The sequence below is a fragment of the Phascolarctos cinereus genome, unplaced genomic scaffold, assembly GCF_003287225.1.
Source record: "Phascolarctos cinereus isolate Bilbo 61053 unplaced genomic scaffold, phaCin_HiC Scaffold_4;HRSCAF=312, whole genome shotgun sequence".
Classification (NCBI taxonomy): domain Eukaryota; kingdom Metazoa; phylum Chordata; class Mammalia; order Diprotodontia; family Phascolarctidae; genus Phascolarctos; species Phascolarctos cinereus.
The window spans coordinates 312,990,386-313,014,002 of NW_027555847.1; the positions used below are offsets into that span (position 1 = coordinate 312,990,386).

Sequence of the window (23,617 nt, forward strand, 5' to 3'; positions counted from 1 at the left end):
CAACAAATGCCTCTGAACCTGTACAGAACGATGGAGGCGTCTGACAATCTGGAGTTCACTCCACCATGCCTTTCTCTTTAAACCAAGACTGAGATAAATGGTTGCCCTCTTCTGCCCCTATTAGTGTTCCTTTCAACAGATGGAAATAATTTCTTACTAATGGCATGTCAAACAGCTCCCATGAGTCCTTGCAGCTATCGTGTGCTTCCCCCTGCTACATTCCACTGCAGGCCTGATGCTTGCATTGAATCACTGTGCTTCCATCCTGATGCAAAATGGCAACCTGACCTGGGGCCCTGGTATTCCTAGTGGAGGACCAGTGATGGAGCAGGAAAAACATTAATACACATAAGTGTTTCAAGAGGGAGAGCACTGGAGAGGGCCATTTGCCTTTCATAGGACATACTGATGTTTAGCCACAAAAGCAATTAATTGGCTCAAGCAGTGAAGCCGCCAAGACAAGAGAGTGAGGATGGGGGCTGGTAGAAAACAGCATCATGGGAATGTGACATTTAAGGAGAAGCCCCAGGAAGAGGTCAGATATTTAAAAACCAGGCAGCCAGTATAATGAAAATTAGATGACAAATATTAAAGGGTGGAATTATACTCTGCTTCATTTCTGTGTCTAGCCTCCTTTGAATTGATTTTCATAAGAATCTGCATCTGTGAGAAAGCCTGAAAACTTACGGCAGGTACATGTTTCTATTCTGAGGACAAAGCAAGTAAAAGAAGGGGGAAGGAATGGACTTGGTAAACGTGAGCAGGGCTGATGCCAAGCCGGCTGACAGGAAAATGCGTAAGAGAAAAACAAACCCCAAACGACAGGCAAAGTGGAGAAGAAAATATGGGTGTGAATTAAGTAGTTTTCTTCATACCAAGTCAGCAGGAAGAAAATAGGGATTAAATATTACAACTAGAAGGGGGCACCATCGTTCACTTAGTCCCATCTTTTCATTTTGTGGATTAGTAGACTGTAAGCTTCATGAGGGCAGGGTTTGTTTTGCTTTCGTCTTTGTATCCTCAGTGTATTGTGCGGTTGAATGAAATGAGGAAACTGATAGTCACAAGGGACAGACAACTTGTCCAAAGAAGCAGCTACTAGATTCTCAGAGGCTCCAATTCTACATCTAGTTCTCTTTCCACTACATCACGGAAAGATGTCAAAGGTTCACAAGGATTGGAAGTAATATTTTTTTGATGTTTTGTTACAGAATTTCAAGAGGGAAGAGACCTTCAAGGTCATTTAGATCAACCCCTTTATTTTAATACATTTATTTAACATTTTATTTTTTCCCCAATTACACGTAAAAACATTTTTTAACATCTGTCTTGTAAAAATTTGAGTTCCTAATTCTCTCCCTCCCTTCTTTCCTCTCCTCTTCCCTCTGTTCTTCTTTTCCTCCTTCCCTGCCTGATTTTCTGACCTCAAGTCCAATGTTCCTACTATCCTGCATAGTAGAATGTAAAGATGGAAAGTCCTCAGCACTGCTCACAATAACCAAGGCAATAATAGAAGACGACAGCAAGGTATGCCCATAAGGGAAAAAAAGGGATCTGTTCTTTCTGACTATTCTGCATAACGAGGCATCAATAACTAACGACAGCACTGAACATCGCCAACTTGCCAAAAAGTGATGCCTGCATCTTGTGGGAACCGGGTTGTTTCATATTTACATCTCTGTAGCCCTAGCACTTAGATGGTACCCTGCACACAGTAGCTGTTTATGGCACAGCAGAAAGAATGGATTTGGTTTCAAAATCCTGGCTCTGCCCCTGATTACTTTGTGATCTTGACCTGTCTGGGACTGAGTTTCTCTTCTCTATTAAAAAAAAACCAACCAAACAAAAAGGCTGGACTAATTGATCTGTCAGGTGTTTTCCAGATCCAATCATCATGATTATAATCACAGTTAATATTTACACAATACTTCAATGTTTGCAAGGTGCTTGCCTGGAGTCAGAAAAAGCTGAGTTCAAATCTGGCCTCAGATACTTAATTATGAGAACTATGACCCTGGGCAAGTCACTCAACCTGTTTGCCTCAGTTTCATCTGTAAAATGGGAAGCATGATAGCACCTACCTCTCAGGGTTGTTTTGAGAATCAAATGAGATAATACTTGTAAAGCATATAGTACAGTATCTGGCACATAGTATGAGTTATATGTTGTCTTTTTTTTGTTCAGTCATTTTCCAGTCATGTCTGACTCTTCATGACCCTATTTGGGGTTTTCTTGGCAAAGATACTGCAGTGGTTTACCATTTCCTTCTCCAAGTCATTTTACAGATAAGGAAACTGACACAAACAGGGTTAAAAGACTTACCCAGGGTCACACAGCTAATTAAACTCATTAAGATGAGTCTTCCTGACTCTAGGCGTAGCACTATAAGTGCCACTGGGCCACCTAGCTGCCCTATGAACTATACAAATGTTATCTATTATTGTTGTTATTAGCATCTCATTTTATCCACAGACTTTATCTAACTGTATGATCCTAGAAACTGCATTACAGTCTCCAAGAGACTCCAATAGCCACCTCAGGCCCCATATGTTTACTGCTGGTTGGGAGCCCTCTCCAATGGCGTTCTGATGTTCTTTCTAGGTATTAAGGATAATCAGTGATGACAGCAAGAAATAACCACATCCTGTCTGCCTAAGTGCTGGTGAAGTTTTTCTCAGTAGGTCAGAGAACATGCCAACCTAGTAGGGCACGGAATGTGTGGCTAATGACATACTGCTTACCCTGGCAAACCAAACTTGGACTTACTAATCTAAGAAAAAAAAAAGCACACAGATCCCAACAGACACGGTCTATTGCTTACTCTAAGAGTTTTTTGTGAGAAGCCACAGAAATGTAGTTCGATGTTGGTTTTAGGTATTAGGTATGACAGTGACCATCCTGTAGAGGCTGCAAGGAAAAGAACTCAACTCTGCAGGGGGCAGGGAGAGAGGAGGTGACAGGACTTGCCTTAAACCGGTCCAGGTACATGGACAGCTTGGACTGCTCGCTCTCCTTTACATCTAACTGATCACTTGGTTCTGATTCCTGGGCCTTGACTTCAGATTTCTGAGCGCCTTCTGCAGGAGGCCCATCCGATGGAGGAGTCATCAGAGATGTCAGCACTGTCTCCAGAGCATCGAGCTGTGAAACATAAACCGTGAGTGTCTTCTTCCGACTCTAAAAATGCCATTTCCATGTTGGGCACTTTGAGGGGGTCTGTTCCAGAGAACAAGAAGAGTTAAGGCACATACAAGCAGGGCCAAGGCATTCATGAGCTCCCTGGGCGGGGAACGGACGCTCTTGTCAAATCCTGGAGTACATAAATAGTTTTATTTCACATAAGAAACACTTCATCAGATGATACGGCAAATTTAGTGCAATGCAAATATTTCAGAGCACCCACATATTATACATCAAGTGGGTTATTTATATAAGCAGATCAGCACCATGGCATCTGACTTCCCTCCTGGCCCCGACAGGAGAAAAGATCATGTCACTTGCTTTGTGGGCAATACAATATCTTTCCTGTTCCTCTCGACCCCCTCCACCCTGGGCAGTACAGGGAAAAGGGGGCAAAGAGAAATGGGAGAACAAGGAAAGTCATGGCATAGCAGCCATGAAGACTAGCTACCAACCAAACTCTCCTAGTATGTGAGACAGGTTTGAGCCCATATAAATATAAAATCAGCCCCGTTTCTAGTGGTGGGGCATACATCACAGGGGACTTAGTACTGGAAGGCACCTTGGAGATGATGTTGCCCAATGATTCTCAAGGTGTGGGCTCTTTCAGGGGGTCTGGGAAGTCAAAATTATGTAATACTAATACTAAGATGTTTTAATTCCTAATATAGTAAATATTGATAGATATAACCCACGTAAACAAAAGCTCTTTGGTGGGGTGGAGGGGTCCTCAATAATTTTTAAGAGTTGCAAAGGTGCCCTGAGACCAAAAAGTTTCAGAATGGCTGCTATAGTCCAAACCACTCATTTCACAGATAAGAAAACTGAGGCTTAGAGATGGCACACAGGTAGTCACGATTTGTGTCCATTTCCATGTTTTTTTTTAAAATCAGAATCTGTTTGTTCGTTCATTCATTCATTCATTCATTCATTCATTCATTCATTCATTCATTCATTCATCTATTAGCTAGGCAATGGGGTTAAGTGACTTGTCCAGGTAAGTGTTATGTGTCTGAGGCCGGATTTGAACTCAGGTCCTCCTGACTCCAGGGCCAATGCTCTATCCACTGTGCCACCTAGCTGCCCCAATTTCCATGTATTTCAGAGATTAAGAATCTAAGAAAGCTTCTTTTTTGGCCCTCATGGACTGTCGGTCAAAAGCAACATGGACCAACAGATGCCACGATCATTTGAGACTGGATGATAACAGTGTTCTCTGTTGCTAAGGGCAGTGTAGGCGACCTGCCTTGGATACCGATGAATCTGTCAGCGCTTCTGTCTGCCTCACAATGGACAATGACTCAGAAATATCGGGAGGCCTTTTATCCCCAGTAATACATCAAACCCAAGACCCCATTCCAGGCTGAGTGAGTACAGAGAGCGGAATCATACTCCTATTCAGCCAAATAGACCCTAAAGAATCTAAATCAGACCGCCTTTGCAAGGGAACACTTCCCTGTCCTTTCACGGGCTTTATGGGCAATTTCAAGTCCTTAAATTACTGACATTGACTAAAGCAAGGTTGGGAATATCTACCTTTTAGTTTTTGTGCATCATGATTTATTCATGGCGGGTACAGTGGTACTAGAAGTGAATTCCAAGAGATCAAGGCAATAAGAAAATGAAAAGGTTTCATCAAGAATCTGACTTTCTGCCTTGGTAATGACACAAACAGGTAGCTCTGCTATCCAGGATTCTCTGCTATTGCTAAAAGTTGACCAAGATACTTTTTCCGGTGCCTGTGTAATCCACCTGAACCCCTGCACCGGGGGACACCACCACATTGTGCCCTAGGGGATTCTATTGCATGTGTCTAAGAAAGACCCAGTTCAGGACGTGCTCTCTCGGTTTCTCAAGGGTTGTGCTGAATACCGGCTTGGACAGAAATCAACTAATCAGGCCAGCATTTATTGTGCACACGCTGAGTGGGAGCTGGGGCTAAAAGCAAAGGGAATAATAAAATGAGTTCCTGCCTAGAGGAACTGCCATTCTAATGAAGGAGGCGAGTGCTGTACAAAGACATTCGTTTAGAGTGCCCAACTCCTCCCAATACTTTCCTTTACAGAGGGCAAAAACTGGACTCTCAGCTCACCCCACTTTGCATCTGCCTGGTTTCAACTCCACGAGACAAGATGTGGCCCTGTCTGGTGTCATCCCCCTCTATTTCCCTGCCTCCTTCTGTGTGTTGTCCCCCTCTGTTAGACTGTAAGCTTCTTGAGGGCAGGGACTGGACTGTCTTTCTTTTCATTAATTATATCCCTAGGACCTAGCACGGTGCCTGGCATATGGTAAGTGCTTAATAAATGCTTGTCCATTTGACGAGTCACTGTGCCACATCACATATACATGCATACACCCTCCCCCTCCTTCTCTCCCTTCCAATATTATGTTCATAAGAACAAACCACTCCCCTAGAGTGAAACAAAGGAAAACAGTTTACTGGAGCCCAGAGCACTGGGCTAGAAACCAGAACAAGAACTCCAGCTTTGCCACTCTGCACAATACTACTGGAGGAAATCAACACCCCTTTGTTACACTGGGTTTTTTTTTCTATTTATGAAACAACTGACAATACTGCCCTAGTTTTCAGGGTATTGGGAAAAGTAATCAGAAAATGGCTGTAAGGAGCTTTGAATTTAGCCTCAGAAGGAAGAAACTACATAAACACAACGGCTATTAGTTGGAGGAATAAAACCATCCCTCCCGCTGATAAGATGCTCCCTCTGTTTTCATTCTTTTCGTAATAAAGAAACCCTTCATCTACTGAAATTCAGCAATCCTTGCCCATACAGAACATAACCAAGGAAGCAAAATTAAACAATGATCATAATAATATCCCCCCTGAGCTAAGTCACAAAAGAGATGTTCCAAATCTCATACAGTCCATTAAAATTTAATGCCCTTTAATCAGGAGAATGCTCTCAGGCCTAGTCACTTAGATCTTATTTGCTCTTATTTTACAAATAACTTCAATAAGCTTGGCAATCATTTTCCAGATCATGGTGAATTAGAAGCAGTGGAAAAGGAGGGAGGAGGCAAGCTGCTCTGGGTAAGGCATTCTGACCACAGCAGAGAGTGATAGCTGACATTCTGAGAGCAGAGGAGAAAGGGGGGGGGACCTTAAAAAAAAAAAGGCATAAGAAATCAAAAAACACAGCAGCCTGGGCCAAGGCTGGAGGGAAGGGGGGAGAAGAAGGGAGGGTGTGTTTGCAGGGTGCCAAATAATGGTATAAATATTTCAAGGGTCCTTGAGGGCATTACTGTATTACAGCATAGTCACAATAATGACATTCATGATAACACTAACTTATCTTTTAAAAAATGTTTTTAATATGAACCTAACAAATTCCAAATAAAACGGGCATTTCTATACACAAAGACTAAAAGAGGAGGATGGTGCATGAAGCTGCAGATCCCTACTGTGCCCAGCCAGCTTTTCTGTGACAACTGACTTATCAAGAAAAGCTACATGAAGAAAAGGCTAGTATATTCTGTTCAAGATGGTTGGATCTGTAATACATTTTAGAAATATTTCCATCCAAAATTGTTCACTCCAAAAAAGTTATTCAGAAATTTTTACCACCTCAAACAACTTTTTCCCAGAAAGTTACTAATGGTTAAGAATTCACTCTTAATACTGTCACTAATTTTATAAAAGGGAGAGTCCCCTACTATTTTTCCTTCCTATTAATCTTTGTCCAAGGTATTTAGGATCTTCTTCAGGAGAGGGAGACAAAGGGAAGAAATGAGAGAGAAGTGAAATTCAGTTACCTAAGGTCTAATTGTTCTGTTAGGACTTTAATAATGATGACGATAGCTAGCATTTATATACAATGCTTTAGGGTCAGCAATGTCCTTTACCTTTACAACTATTATTTTGTTTGATCCCAACAACAAGCCTGGGAGGTAGAAGTTATTGCTATCCCCATTATTATTATCACCATTCAGAAGCAGCTGGGTGGTACAGTGGAGACAGTACTGTACCTGGAGTCAGGAAGACCTGAGTTCAAATCCATCCTCCAGATTTTACTAGTTGTATAACCCTGGGCAAGTCACTTAACCTTTGCCTCAGTTTCTTCAAGTGTAAAATGGGGATAATAATAGCACCTACTAATTCCTGGGGTTGTGAGGATCAAATGAGATAATAATTGTAAAGGGCTTAGCACAGTGCCTGGCCCATAGTAAGTGCTGTACAAATGTTAGCTATTATCATTATTATTGTTGTTGTCATTTTACAGTTGAGGGAACAGGACGAAAGAAGTTAAGTGACTTGCCTGGGGTCACACAACTAGTAAAATCTGAGGATGGATCTTCCTGCCTCCAGGTACAGTGCTGTCTCCACTGTGAAAATGGCAGCCTCATTAAACAGTCCCAGTGGCAGCTGATATTTCCAAGCCAGGTGATCAAATATATTGTAACTTGCTTAAAGTCTTATTAGACTCAACATGTGATTTATTTTCACACCAGAAAGGATCTGTGTTTGGGAATCCGTACCAAACAGACCAAGAAAAATCATAATTAGGTTAGCAAGTACATGTATTGCCCACCATCCATAGCAAAATTTCATTCCATAGTAAGAGCTCGCTGAATAACAGGATCACAGAATCTTCAAGCTGAAAGGAAACTTGGAAGACAACACAATCTGAATAGGAATCTTTTCTGTAACATACCTGAGCCTCCACTGGAGCACGTCCAATGAGAGAGAGACAACTACCTCCTGATACTGTCCATTCCACATCTGGCCAGCTTTAATTTTTAGGAAGTTTTTCTTTTCATCAAGATGAAAGATTTTGCTCCTAATTTTTGTCCTTTGGAGTCAGGCAGAATGAGCCTCATCCCTTTGCTATCACAGGGCAGTCCCTTAATCTCCCCTGCCCCCACACTCTCTCAGGTACCATACCAGTCATTTCTTCTTCAAGCTAAACACAACCAGTTCCTTTACTTAATCTTCTTGTGGCATGGTCTGTGCAGCCCTCTCGCCATACTTATCATTCTCCTCTGGATATCTTCCAACTTGCCAATGTACTTCCTGAAATGTGGCACCAAGCACTGAAGACAAATGCTCTAGATTTGGTCTGCAAGGAGGAGAATTCAGCAGGACTATTACCCTCCTCATTCTGGATGCTCTATCTTTTTGGGGTGGTGATAATGTATTTATCCCTGAACATGTGGTCTTTCTATCTTTAGTCCCAGTCAACACAGTGACTGGCACACAGTAGGCATTTAATAAATTCCTGTCAACTGATTGAGCCTAAGGACTGAATTATTATATTTTATTTTGTTAAATTCACTCCAGCTCTCCAACTTATCAAGATCTTTTTGGATTCCAATTCTGGTATCTATTATATTATCTCCCAACTTCATGTCAACCATGTATTTCATTTGGAAGCCTTTGATGCCTTCGTTGGAGTCAATATAAGAATGTTGCCTGGAATGGGATAACCCAAAGAGCCCTGGAGCCAGACCAGTAGAGGTCACTTACTGGGTTGATACTGACCCATCAGCCCTCACTCTTTAGGTCCTGTAATCCACAAGAGTTGCCAAATCCATTGAACTGTATGGGCATCCAGCTTACAGCTGTCATTGTATCCCAAGGATGGCAAATGTCTTGCTAAAGGTTAGGAATACTTATATCCATAACATTTTTCTGATACTTTCTAGATTTCTTTTGACTCTAGTGTTTGTATTTCAGAATTCCTACTCGGCTCTGGCCTTTTCATCAGGAACACTTACAATTTTTCTATTCCATTAAAGATTTATTTTTACCCCTTATAGAATTATACTGAGCTTTACACATTATTCTGGTTTGTAAGTCTATATATTTTTGCCATATGAAATGCATTCCAAGATGTCCTCTCATTTATAGTAGAAGCTGCCAGACCTTGTGTGATCCTGACTGGAGTCTTTTGGTACTTAAACTGCTTTTTGACTGCTTGTAGTATGTTTTCTTTGATGTTAAAGCGCTGGACTCTGCCTATGACATTTCAGGAGCTTTTCCTTTTGGGATTCCTTTCAGGGGGTAATTGGTTGATTCTTTCTATATTCATCTTTTCTTCTGGTTCTTCCATATCTGGGCAGTTTTCATTAATGATTTATTGAAATACAGTGTTTGGAATTTTAAAGATTTATTACGATTTTCAATGAGGCCCGTGATTCTTAAATTATCCCTTTGGATATTTTCCAGGTCAATTAAAAAATGTCAAAACATGCATTTTTTCTTCTATTTTTTTCAGTCTTTTGATTTTGTTTCAATATTTCTTGTTTTATGGGGTCATCAATTTCTGTTTGGTCTATTCTTGTTTTCAGGCAGTTTGTTACTTGGATAAGGTTTACCAGATTCTCTTCTACGCTATTTATTCTCCAATTCTTTCTTCCAGAGCTTTAAAAATCTCATTCCCCTCAACTTCTCCTTTACACTTTTTTTAGTTCTTCTCTTCTATGTATTTATGTGGTCTTTAGGGAAAATCAATCCTTTCCCCCCCCAAGCGAGTCTCTGCTTGGAGTTGTTGTTATGGAATTACTTAGCAGATTTGCAATAATTTTTGATACTGGTTGCTGTTTTCAAAAATTTACTTCTCTTTCCTGAATGGGTCTTTAGTTCCTGAACTGAAACTGTTTCAGGGTCAGGCTCCTCCCTCTGCTTGGTCTCACCCTGGGTCACCTGTGCTCCAGTGCTGACCTCCACCTCATGGGGTCGATGCCCTCTTCCCTCTCCAGATCTTTAAGGTTCAGATCTTGGATCTTCGAGGTCCTCTCTAGCATCTAAGGTCAAGGTGCTTGGGAACTTGGAGTGCCTGGGCCTTCCGTCTCCTGGTCTGAGTGCTAATGCATTGGCCACTACTGTTGTTTGTAGATGCTGCTAATGAGGACATCCAAAGTCCCACCCTGAGGCTTTCTCAGGGGAGCACTCCATTCCTGCTGCCTCTAGGCACAGAGCATTCCAGGCTCCACGTGTATCCCTGGAAATCTCTGGTCCTGCTCAGAACCTACTCTGCACTGGTGGGTCCCCTTTCCTCTTTCCCTCTCACTTCTGACTGACCATGGTTCTGGAGTAGTAGAAGTCACTTAATAAAGTTTCTCACTGGACTTCTTGATCACTGTTTGGTTTGGTGTGAATTTAAGGCTTTTGTTGAAGTAGATAAATGAGAATGGGGTGGTCTGCTCCCTATTGGAGCAGCCATCTTGGCTAGAAACTTTATGACCCATTCTTGAGGAAGTCTGGCTAGTGCTCAGTGATTACTAGCTAAATCACTTCCTAAATATTCACGAGTCACAATGGATTAATTATTCATTTAAGAATTTTTCTAAGAATTGAAGACAAGCTCCCCTCTTGTCTGTGCTGCTAACTCTGGTGACTTGGCCACCATAAGTCAGCTGCCTTTTCACTCTGTAACATCTCCCTACCATGCTGCCCCCTTCATCCATTGGTGAGTTCTTTCTGGGGCCTTCATCTGGGGGGTGGGCACTTGCCAGTCACGTTTTATTCCCTCCTCTTGTCTGGGCTGCTGACCCTCTAGCCACGTCTCAGCTGCCTATTGTCCATTATGACTCAGCTGCCTTTTCACTCTGGGGTTCCCCGACCCCCTTGGGACTTCTTTACATGGAACATACATTTGTCTGTCCTGTCAACCCCTCTCCCATTGCTGAGTTCCTTTTGGGGCCTTCATATTGAGGATGGGATTTGGCTGGCCATTCTTCATTCCCTTCCTGCCTGTGCTTCTGACTCTCTGGACCTGGCCACCATGACCATCATTTTTCAACTCCCCTTTCTGAGTTGTCTTTCTTTGTTAGAATGTAAGCTGCTTGAGGGCAGGGACTGTGTTTTTTGTTGGTTTGTCTGTATTCATATCCAGAGCACTTCTATATTAAGTGCTTAATAAATACTTATTGCCATGCCTATAGTTCGCAGACTCCACCCTCTTCTCTCATGCAGAAAATCAGGACATTTGCTTTTCTCCAGTTTTGTGGCACCTCACTTTTTGCCAGGCTCTTGAAAAGGTCAGCCTCAAACTTACAGAGTCCAGCTGTCTGCACCAGCCCCTTATTCGAGCAAGGTCCTTGAACAGCAACAAACAGACAAAGTAGACCACTAGAGTTTGCTTGGCACTGGGCAGCAAGGATGTATTTCCTTTAATCCAACCCCAGCTTTTTTTTGGTTTGGGCCATTTATTCACTTAAAAGAGCATATGGTCAAACTGAAAAGAACTTCATGCCTCCTTAGTAGTATGAACCGAGCATTGCAGTTGTTAGGGGAATGCTGTGACTATACCGTCTCCGAGAATCCACTTTTATCTCTCAAGGACATTCAGAGGAGCAAAAGATACTTTTTGTATGTGTATCTTCAGTTTGTATTAAAATGTAGGAATACCAGGGTAGCAAGGTGGCACAGTGACAGACGCTGGCCCTGGAGTCAGGAGGACTTGATGTGAAACCTGGCCTCAGATACTTACTAGCTGTGTGACCTTGGGCAAGTCACTTAACCCTGATCCGCACCTCGTTCCCATCCCCAAAATGGAGGAACAAAAAAAAGATGTAGGAATGTCTAAATAAGCACATTAGAATTAAATAACACCTTTCTTGGGCAAAAACTGACAGGTAGTTAGAGTAACGTCCTTTTTGCAGTGATCTGCTGGTTACATTCAGGGTGGGTGGTGGTGGAAACTTCTTTATGGAAGCCTCACAGCTCTATCTAAGTCAGGGGCTCTAAACCTTTTTGTGTCCCGGACCCCTTTAGCAATCTGGTAAAGCCTACAGATTCTTTTTCAAAATAATATATTTTAAATGCATAAAATAAAATACAGAGCTTTACAAAGGAAACTAATTATATCAAAATATAGTTATTGAAAAGCAACTTTCCAGACCCCATGTTAAGAGGGTTGTTGTTCAGTCTTTTTCAGTTATGGCCAACTCTCCATGACACCATTTGAGATTTTCTTGGCAAAGATACTGGAGTGGTTTGCCATTTCCTTCTCTAGCCCATTTTACAGATAAGAAAACTGAGGAGAACAGGATTAAATGACTTGCCCAAGGTCACACAGCTAGTAGATGTCTGAGGCTGGATTTGAATTCAGGTCCTCCTGATTCCAGGGCTGGTGCTCTATTCACTGTTCCACCTGGCTGCCCTGAAGAAGCTAACCATAAAGTCTTATTAAAGCCCATCAAGAGCAAAAGATGGGATCACAGAGTTAGAACCAGAAGGGACTACAGATGCCATGTACTCTAACCTCCTTATTTGACTGATAAGGAACTGAGGCTCAAAGTGGTTCAAATGACTTGCTCAGGGTCACTTGGCTAGACTGCATTAGATGCAGGATCTGAACCTTTGTCTTCCCTATCTCTCTATCTGCTCTGCCACACTGCCTCTGCTGGGTCATCCAGAACAAGAAAACTTACAGATTCTTTACACAACTTCACGTCTCCTGGGGAAGATGCCACGCCCTCCATGACCTTGAGAGCTCTGTCCAGATACCCCGGAATCCACATTAAAGGCATGTCCCGGAACACGGCCCGGAGCCCTTGGCACAATTCCACTTTCCCTGTCGTGTAAAAGAAATAAAGATGAGAGAAGCACATTCCTGACCTCAGCTGCACCTGCCAGAATCCTACCCATCCTTTGAGGCTCTGTGTGAATGCTGCCTCCATCATGATGTCCTCCTCTCTTCCCCAGCAGATCACGGATCTCTTCCTCCTCTGAGTCCCCATAATACCTACGCCATACTTTTCTTATGGTACTTCCCATCTCCAGCCTAGTATTGTAGTTAAGTTACTCCATATTCTCATCTTGTTGCCCCTATTAGAGTCTAAACTTCTTGAGGACAGGTACTGGGCTTTGTCTAGACCAGGCATGGGGAACCTGTAGCCTCAAGGCCACATGTGACCTTCGAGGTCCTCAAGTGCAGCCCTTGGAGTGAATCCAAACTTCACAGAGCAAACCCCCTTAACAAAAGGATGTGTTCTGTAAAACTTGGACTCAGTCAAAAAAGGCTGAACCTAATGACCTAGAGGGCCACATGTGGCCTCGAAGCTGCAGGTTCCCCACCCCCGGTCTAGACCACAGGCTCCCAAAGGGGGCGATACCACCCCCAGGAGGTGCTGGAATGATGGGGGAGGCACAGTGATAGCCTTGGGTACAATTGGGGGGCACTGAATAAAAATAAGGGGGCAGTGGAGGCACAAGGAAAGAAGAGAAGATAAGAAAATTTTGAAAAACTGTTTGTACATGTTTCATCTGTTGTATAACAGACTTATAAAGTCATAGTGATTACATTATTTTCCAAATAAACACACAAAATGCAAATTACAACCTATCAGAGGTCAAGTCCACCGACAGGTCTTAACCAGCAAGTGTTGGCAGGTGGGCATGTCACACATTGTCTAGAAGTCCAGCATGTGTTGGCAGGAATGTGTGTGTGTCATGACTTGTTTACAATATGATACTATGAGGTTGTATGACACAATATTGCATCATCAAAATTTCAATGCAGGAAAACCCCCACAAAGGTAGAATAAATTATTAAATTTAAGATGCATTTAAAAAAAATTTATATTATTTTGGAAATGATACAAGTTTCCAAAAAAAACCATTAAAGGGTTAAAGAAAGTAGATTTCCAAGGGGACACTGAGTAACTTTTTTTTTTTTGAAAAGGGGGCAGTATGCCCAATAAGTTTGGGAATCTCTGGTATAGATGCTCATGGGTGCCTTGCACAAAGTAGATATGCTCTTAATTTGCTCACTGCATGGAGATGTGTGGTCTAAGACCAAAGCTAAGGAAGCACGGACAGATGCAGATTAGAAAGCTCCTAGAAGCTCTGTCAAGCGTGACCATGCTGTTTTCCCCTTCCTCCTGCCTTCCCATTTCACTGGTTTCAAAACTCTTAGGACAATGTACAGCATAGAGTTTTCATAGGATAACTACTTTAATATACATATGTATCTTAACACATATAACAAAATTATAGTCATAAGGTTTCTTTTTCTATTATGAACTTTTAGTCATTTTGCAGCTGTGTCTGACTCTTCCTAAGCTCTTTTGGGGTTTTCTTGGCAAAAATATTAGACTGTTTTGCCATTTCCTTCTCCAGCTCATTTTACAGATGAGGAAACTGAGGCAAAACTGAGGTTAAGTGATTTGCCCAGGGTCACACAGCTAGGAAGTGTCTGAGGCCAGATTTGAACTCAGGGAGACAAGTCTTCCTGACTCAGGGCACTCTGTCCACTGGGCCACGCATCCATACCTAGATACTGATGACCAAGTTACACTGGGCTGGCTTGACTCAGTACTAATCAGACAGCTTTGTTTTATGTTTTACTAGGAAATTACAGTTGAGAACACTACAGAAGGAAGCAAATGTACAAAGCTCATCAGGCTGCGGCTACATTTAGACCTTCCTGGTGTTCTGGGCTGGACAGTTGCCGCCGCCACTGCCACCACCACCACCACCGTGTCTCTCACTCTTATGGAGGCGGCTTCAGTTGCTGTTGGCAAAGCTGCGTGATGCACAGCATGGCAGCAAACAGCTTTTGATCAGATACCCACTGGTGTCAAGAGATCAGGAATATTGCCCCAAGACAACAAAATGCATTTTCTATGACCCAGTAGCTTCCTGAATAATCTATATCATGTAAAAGGTCTTGAATGCCAACCTGAGGGCAAAAGGGAAAATCATTACTTAAATCAATATCAGCAGCCGGGAGAGGGGAGAGTTGTTTTTTTTTTTTGGGGGGGGCAAAAATGGAAAATTTATTTTAAAAAAAAGCCAACTTTGAGCCCTGTTTTGACAGAATCTAAAGTTCTCTCTCCATCAGAATTAGGTACCAGATTATGCCACTACATCTTTAATTCAGAAAGACCACCTTCAAAACAAGTCTAGCTGTAACACCTTGGATGTCTTTCTGAAAGCTCAAATTAGCACCAGGGGAAGCAGAAGGGCCGGTGGCCCAAAATACACATTTATTTAACTGTCTGTCTATCTGAGGCACCTACGGGGTTGGATTGGAAGAACATGCCTGTTTTATTAGGAAAAAGGTGTTTATTTTATTATTTTTTTTTATTTTTAGGCAATTGCGGTTAAGTGACTTGCCCACGGTCACACAGCTAGTAAGTGTCAAGTGTTTGGTCTGAGGCTGGATTTGAACTTAGGTCCTCCTGACCTCAGGGTCGGTGCTCTATCCACTGTGCCACCTAGCTGCCCTAGGAGAAATGTATTTTAAAAATTACCAAAAGCTATAGTTGGTGCAACTTGTATGTAAATAACCTCATAGGGCCCAGGTCTTTTGTGAACTATGGGGTGAATAGTGTGTCAGGTTGAAATCTGATTGTGAGGTGAATGGGATGTTCTATTTACCTGTTTGTATTTCCTGGTGAAGGACAGCTAGGTGGTGCAATGGATAGAATGACAGACTTGAAAACTCTTCCTGAGTTCAAATCTAGCCTCAGGCATTTACTAGCTATGGGACCTTGGGCAAATCACTTATCCCTGTTTGCCTCTGTTTACTCATTTGTAAAATGCGCTGGAGAAGGAAATGGCAAACCGCTCTAACTTCTTTACCAAGAAAACCCCGAATGGGGTCATGAAGAGTTAGACATGACTGACATGACTGAACAACAACTTCTTTGCTTGTCCCTAGTTCAGAGAAGGTAAAGTTAGATGGAATACTGGATTGGAATTAGGAAGACCTAACTTTCAAACCCTGCCTCAAAAATTCAACAGCTGGGAGACTCTGGCCAAATCATTTAGCCTCCCTAAACCTCAGTTTCCTTATCTGCAAAATGAGATTGCCTGAGATGGCTTCTGAGGTCTCTCTACCAGCTATTAATCTGTAATCCAAGGGGTTATGGAGAACTCCAGGTGAATCCAATAAGTGCTAAGTCATCAGAAAGATTACTGATTGTCTGAGCATAAATCCAAAAATGCAAGAATAGACGAGATGAACTGAGTGCAGAGATCCCATATGGGTGAATCCAAAGTTCTGCTTAGATATGTTTAGGAGAAATGGCGTCATTCTCCTATAAGTCCAAGACAGGGAAGAACAGGTAAAAGTAGGGCCACTGCCATCTGAGAAGGGATCAGAATAGCTTCTTTAAGCCTAGATGAATTAATGGAATGATAATTATAATAAATACATTAAATACTATAAATAATAATCAATGTAACTCTAGCTGATATTTATATAGGGCATTAGAGTTTGCAAAGTGTTATACTCACATTATCTTAATTTGATTCTTACACTAGGCCTGTGAGATACCCCCATTTTACAGATGAGGAAACTGAGGCTCTAAGGTTAAAATGACTTGAGCAAAGTCACAAAGTTAATAAAGATTTGAATCTAGGTCTTCTCAACTCCATGTCCAGCCCTCTTTATCGGCTACATCAAGCTCCTTTTCTAACACAGGAAAGCCTAGTTAAGTTTTAGTTTATCTGGGTTGGGACCAGGCAGATCTCTTTCATATTCATTGTTGCCCAGTCTATAATTTATGAATTTATGTCTGAAATGGAAGTTCAGGAAGTGAGGAAGTTTATTGAGAGTTCTGGGGTTTTTAAAAGACAAGTTACCTTGAAGAGGATTGGCTCCAAGGAAGTGACCATGAGTCACTAAACCTTAGGTCTCTACAGATGGATCCCGGCATTTTCTTTTTAAGTGAGGCAATTGCCCAGGATACATGAGTATCATGTGTCTGAGGCCAGTTTTGAACTCAGGTCCTCCTGACTCCAGGTCCAGTGCTCTATCCACTGCGCCCCCTAGCTGCCCCGATCCTGGCATTCGTTATAGCTCATAGGGAACCCCTAGAATATGTATGTTCCCCTTGAACTGCTATTCTTTCAATGGAATACAGGTGACCAACGCAGTGCCATATTATTTTTCCCCAACGTCAAGCCATTATAGTCACAAATCAACTGTTTCAGGACAAATTAGAGCATCCTGAGTCAACTGGGCTACTTCTGCCTTAGATGAAAGGCACTATGGTACAATGGTAAGAGTGTCAGACTTGGAGTTAAGAGGACCTGAGTTCAAATCCTACTTCTTACACTTACTAGCTGTGTGACCTGGGGAAGTTACATAACTTCTCCCAGCCTCCATTTCCTTATCTGTAAAATGAGAATAACAATAGTGCCTATCACACTGTGTGGCAGTGAGGAACAAAGGAGAAAATGTTTGCAAAATGCTTTACAAACCTTAAATTGTTACATTAGTGTGAGCTATTGAGGGTCTTTACTCTCAGAATGTCTCTTCGTACATTTGAGTGCCAACCGAGAATAATCTGTTATAATAGTAACAATGATAGCTAGCGTTTATGCAGTGCTTTAAGGTTTGCAAAGCACCTTGCAAATTTTATCTCATTTAATCTTCACCACAATCCTGTGAAACTGGTGCTGTTATCATCTCCATTTTACAGACAAGGAAACTGAGTCTCTGAGTGGTTAAGTGACTTGTCCAGGGTCTCATAGCTACTAAGTTTCTGGGGTGGAATTTTAACTCAGGTCTTCCTGACTCTGAGTCCTGTGCTTTATTCACTGCATCAGTTTGCTGTTTCACAAAATATAGATTATAAATTCTCAATTTTCTAGCTTTTCCTGAAGTATAGGTTCAAAGAAAATGGAACGTATTTGTTAGTATTAGAATATACAAGCATAGGCTTCTTCTTAACATTTTAGAACATGCCATGAAATACTGGGGCAGTTAGGTGGAACTGTGGATAGAAGTGCACAAAGCACTGGGCCTGGAGTCAGGAAGACTCCTCTTCCTGAGTTCAAATCTGGCCTCAGACTCTTATGAGCTCTGTGACCCTGGGCAAGTCACTTAACCCTGCTTACCTAAGTTCTTCATCTATACAATGAGCTAGAGAAGGAAATGTCAAACTACTCCAGTATCTCTGCCAAGCAAATCCCAAATAGGATCATTAAGAGTCAGACACAACTGAAAAAAACAAAAGAACAAGAACAACATGAAATGTGAGGCCTGGAGGGGACTTCAGAATCCTTGATCTCAGATCACAGTCACTCCTCTTTTCATAGATGAGGCTTGGAAAGTTGCAAGAAAAGGTTACAGAAAAAGTTACTGGGAAAGTCAGCACTAGAACCCAAGTCTTTTGAGCAAATCTGGGACTCATATTACAATTTCCTTACATTTAAGTTTCTGTGTTAGCTGGTCTGGTATTAATCTCAAGAACTCAGTGGGGGTCACTTTTAAACCAAATAAGGAAAAAGATTCTTTTGTTTATCAACCTATCACATTGACTTTTTCTGAAGAATTTAGGGCTGCCAGAGCTCGATCTCATCTGCCATTGTGGGCTTAATACTGCTACATCTTAAATAACCTCTATTTGACTGTACAGTGACCTCAATCCTATCAATAGTGTATTTCTATGTCTGTGTGCAAATGTTTTCCTACCATTTCAATGGAGAACTTAATTCAAGGGAGATTATTAGGAAATCAGAAGAATAGTGTCAACTACATATCTGGTAAAGAAAAAATACAGGGGTTATGAACACAACTCACCCAGAAGTGCATAGCCATACAACTGGGAACTCAAGTACACAGTGTTCTCCTGTTTTAGGCCCAGCAGTAACAAGGATGCTCCAAAATTTTTCTCCTCCTCCCACTGCCAAGAAAACACAAGGGTAAATGCTGTTGGTAAGTAACGTTGGCTTGAAATGCTGATGGCCTAGTGCTACACACACACACACTCTCTCTCTCTCTCATACAAACACACAAACACTCACACACACACACACACACTCTCATACACACAGACTCTCACACACAGACATACACTCTTTTCATACACTCTCACATCTCATACACACTCATACATATACTCTCACAACACACTCTCTCATACACACACACACACACACACACACACACTCTCTCTCTCACACACACACAGTAGCATAAAGGAGCAAACCACTGAGTTCTTACACAATTCAGTAAGCATGAGAACACCTCCTCTTAATAGCTTGTTAAAATAAATCCAACAACTAGATTGCTTTTAAGGGGATATGTGCCTTTCAGAAACAAATTCAAAGAAATTAGGCAAGGAGAAACATTTAGCAATAGTTTCCTTCAGCTGAGAGTGCAAAATTATAGTTGACTAAAACTGCAGCCACTCGATAGGGGAGGAAATGAAGCAAAAAATACAAACAACACCTCTGTACCTGCCACCAACCCCTAAGAACAATAGCCAGGGGACTCGCTGGAGACACTGTGACACAGGGGACATGATATCAGCCTCCCCAGGCTGGCAAAGGTATGATGTGATGTGGTTGGTGCTAAATCAGTTCACATCTAAGAATCTGGCCTAGCTGGATGAGCAGCAAAAGCCAGGAAACACAGCTAAACTTGTTCTGATCCAGGGATGCTGCTCAACCATTAGGAATAAGACAGAGAAATGACTAGTGCTTCTAGGCTGCAATTCTGGCTAGAGCAAGGTTTCCAGGACAAGAGTGTCCCAAACCCCTTTCATCCTTGTGCAACTCTTCCTTTGAAAGATCTCAATTTTATTGGTGTGGGCACTCTCTCTGGCAATGCAGATGCAACCTTTTCAGCCAGACCTTACCTGTTTCATGATTAGCTCTAGCCAAAAAAAAAAAATTGCATAGTTTGGAGGCCAAACCATTTGGTGATGAGTCAGCTACACATTTAGCTAAGCTGGTTCTTTGGAGGATACACAATCCATCCTTGGTCCTGTAGCCAAAACTTTACCCACTCACACAATCTACCAGAATCCACATTTCACAGGCACAGCCTCTAAGAACTCAGTGTTGCTTCTACACCAACACTAGCATTCCGTAGATCTTTCAAATTTAGTTTAACATTGGTGTCATTTCTCATGCTTTCTCAATATTTGGAACAATTATTTCAAGAGGGGAAAGCATCCCAAGTATATGGACTTGGAATAGATATGTGATTAAGTCTGCCTGACTCATAAGCAATTTGGTTTTCAAAAAGAAACCATGCCAAAAGATGAGAAGTTTGACTTTCACTTATAAATTGAGTGAGAAGTGAGCATAGTAAGATTTTACTTTTAAAAATTTAGTTATTAAATCGGATTTTTGCATTAGGGCCTTTTTTTTTTCTTGATCTGAGTGACAAGGTATGTCAGGAAAATAGAAGGTAAGAATAATAATGAAATTTGAAAAAGACCTGTAACTGAATATCTAATTGTTCAAGACTTTCTAAAACATTAATGACCCAGAGGTAATCTTAAACACCCACAACACTTTAACAAATGCTATTAACCAGTTATCTGCAATACCACGTCTTTTAAAGATCTCAGCCCAGTTTTCCAACATTTGTAGCCAACCTGTATTAATTTTTAAAACATATAGAAGTGACAGGTATAAACTGCAATTCAAGCCCATTCATTTTCGTAAGGTATCCAGTTTCTATTTACTGGAACCAGTAACAAAAGAAATGTGTTTTCTCTTTCCACCTTAATCTTCAGGTTTTTTTCTTTTTCAGCCAAACACAAATGGGTTTCAATGTTTGCCACTCTGACTCCATCAGCAACCACAATTTGGTTTTTCTCAGGCTCAAAGGATTTAATGAGGAACACTTACGCTGAATTCTGACTTCTTTGCTAGACATTGGTACAAAACATAGAGGGAGAGCAGCTGGGTGGATGGTGTCTCAAAGTCTTCCTGCAGCATGACCTGGAAAACCACTGCTAAAGCATCTGGTAAGGAAACCAAGGCAGGACAAAAATGAATCAAAACCTCAAGCAATCCCAGCAACTGGTAAGTCAATAAGTCAGTCAACAAACATTTCCTGAGCACCACTATGTACCGGGAATTGTGCTAAGTGCTGAGGACTAAACCCTACCCCCCCATCCCCAAACCAAAAAACCAGTTCTTGCCCTTTGAGAACTTACCTTCCAATAATTCTATAATTTTTTTTTAATAATTCTAACAATAGTTAGGTGGCATGGTAGATAAAGCAGGCACCTAGAGTCAGTAAGACCTGAGTTCAAATGTGGCCTTGGACACTGACAAGCCATGTGACCTTGGGCAAGTCACTTAACTGCTACCTGCCTCAGTTCCTTCATCTGTAAAATCAGAATAATAATAATAATAATAATAATACCTACCTACCTGGGTTGTTGTGAGTTCAGAATGAGACAATATTTGTAAAGTGTTTCATAAATCTTAACGCACTACACAACCGCTAGTTATGATGATGATGATAAGGAGGATAGCGATGATGAAAGGGTTTTTATAGAAGCAGCCCAGCACTCTGAGCTCAAGACCCGTGAGGACAGCAGGGACCCGAAGAGCATGAGCGTTACTTCCAGAGCAGCTGCTGTAGTCACTGTCCAGGGTACCAACCACTCGAGATGAAGCCTAGCAACCACAGCTACAGTTGCCATAGCCTCCACTTTCTCAGAAGCCATAGCGCCTGGAGATTCAGAAAATTAAGCTCTGGACACCAAAGTCCTTGGCGCTGTCAAGAGGTTCAACAATATACATGGTTTTATCAGTAGAAATGCCCCTAAAAAAAGATATCATCTAACTAAGGACCACTGGGCTGTTCTATCTGATTTGCAACAGGAACTTCATGTGTGTTGTTTCTCTCTATTAGATTGTGAGCTCTTTGAGGACCATGACTATTTGTATCTCCAGTACTTAGTACAGTGTCTTGTACATTTGTTGTCGTTGTTTAGTCATTTTTCAGTCATGCCTGACTCTTTGTGACCCCATTTAGGGTTTACTTGGCAAAGATACTTGGAGTGGTTTTCTTTTTCCAGCTCATTTTACAGATGAGGAAACGGAGGTAAACAGGGTGAAGTGACTTGCCCAGGGTCACACAGCAAATAAGTATCTGAGGCCAGATTTGAACTCAGGTCTTCCTGACTTCAAGCCCATCGCTCTATTCATCTAGCTGCATCTTGTACATAGCAAGCACTTAGTAAATACATTTTCATTCATTTATTTACATCAAAATATTATATAAATACATAAAATTATTATCAGCTAAAGAAACTGAATCAGAAAAAAGGGATGCATATATTTCTCAGACTCTAATGGAGTAGAGAGGCCAGGTTTTCTGCCTGCCATAGTGGAATTGTATTTATCTCTATCCACCACCAAACTGGACTCCCTTCCTGCTTCTGGTGCAGCAAAGAATGGCAGAGGAAATTTCAAACAATCTCCCTTGGGAAAGTCACTTAACCTCTCTAGGCCTCAGTTTCCTCATACATAAAATGAACAATTGCCCTGGATGGCCTCTAAGGTTCTTTAAAGCTCAAATCTATGATCCTTGGTTACAAAAATTGGTAGCTGAAAAAATAAGGCGTGGATGATTCTGTTTCAAAGATGAGGAAGAAGGGAGAAGCTCTTTTATAAATCTTAAGTCCCTGGTAGACTCTAACACAATCAAGATGCTTGTTTCCACATAAATGCTGGTCATAGGAGACCATATCTTAAGCAATTTTATCTTCCCTGGATATTTTGCAACACAAATGGAAGCCAAGATGTTCAATTTCAAACAGTTCCTCCTTCAGTAACATGTTCTCAAATTAGTGGATACTAATACTGATTTCAAATGTAGTGCTTGAGGGGCAGCTAAGTGGAGCAGTGGATAGAGGATGGGCCCTAGAGTCAGGACGACCTGGAGTCAGTTCAGATCTGGCCTCAGACACATAACGCTCAATAGCTGTGTGATTCTGGGCAAGTCACTTAACCCCAACTGCCTCACCAAAAAAAAAAATGTAGCGCTTGCACAAAAATAGATGAATATTGTCTAGTCACTGATGTGGCGGTTCAGTTTCTTGATTTTTTTATATGATCAGAATTATATAAGGTTTGTATTTAATTGCAGCTCTTCACAGTCAGTTCTCTTTACAAATGTTGTGGCTGCTTGGAACATCTCCATGAGGAAGAATTTTCTAAAATCTACTGGTCAAATAAGGAAATTGAGTAAGGGATGGTCAATGACCTCTTCATGGGCTATTTTGTTGTTGTTGTTCATTCATTTCAGTCGTGTCCAACTCTTCGTGACTCCATTTGGAGCTTTCTTGGCAAAGATATGGCAGCGGTTTACCATTTCCTTCTCCAGCTCATTTTACAGATGAAGAACTGAGGTAAACAGGGTTAAGTGACTTGCTCAGGGTCACACAGCCAGTAAGTATCTAAGGCCAGATTTGAACTCAGGAAGATGAGTCTAGGCCCAGTACTCTTCATGGATAGCTACCTAGTAAATCTGTGACAAGATAGGGGATGGAAGTGATAAGGATATGATTATAAAATAAAGACAAGCTAGACATTCAATTTTTAAAAAAGGTACAGTAAGAAGAAACTCACCTATTTTGTGGATAATACTGTATTTTAGTGAAACCAAGATCATGTTTTTTAAAATTTTTAGTTTGTTTCTCCTGTATTCTTTTGTCTTAGATTCTCTATTTTAATCAGCCTAGTCAATGAAATTAAGCTATCCTG

The 23,617-nt window shown here is 41.5% G+C and overlaps 1 protein-coding gene across 2 annotated transcripts in view; it reads right to left on the reverse strand.

Annotated features, from left to right (window-relative positions):
* MRPS27 (mitochondrial ribosomal protein S27) overlaps nt 1-23,617 on the reverse strand; it is a 134,147-nt gene that overhangs the window by 1,833 nt on the left and 108,697 nt on the right. For both annotated transcript variants that reach the window (XM_020998373.2, XM_020998374.2), the window contains 4 exons: nt 20,744-20,859; nt 18,681-18,783; nt 12,574-12,716; nt 2,968-3,141 (listed from right to left, as the gene is read on the reverse strand). In XM_020998373.2, the coding sequence (XP_020854032.1) occupies nt 2,968-3,141; nt 12,574-12,716; nt 18,681-18,783; nt 20,744-20,859 (536 nt within the window). The remainder of the gene's footprint in view (nt 1-2,967; nt 3,142-12,573; nt 12,717-18,680; nt 18,784-20,743; nt 20,860-23,617) is intronic.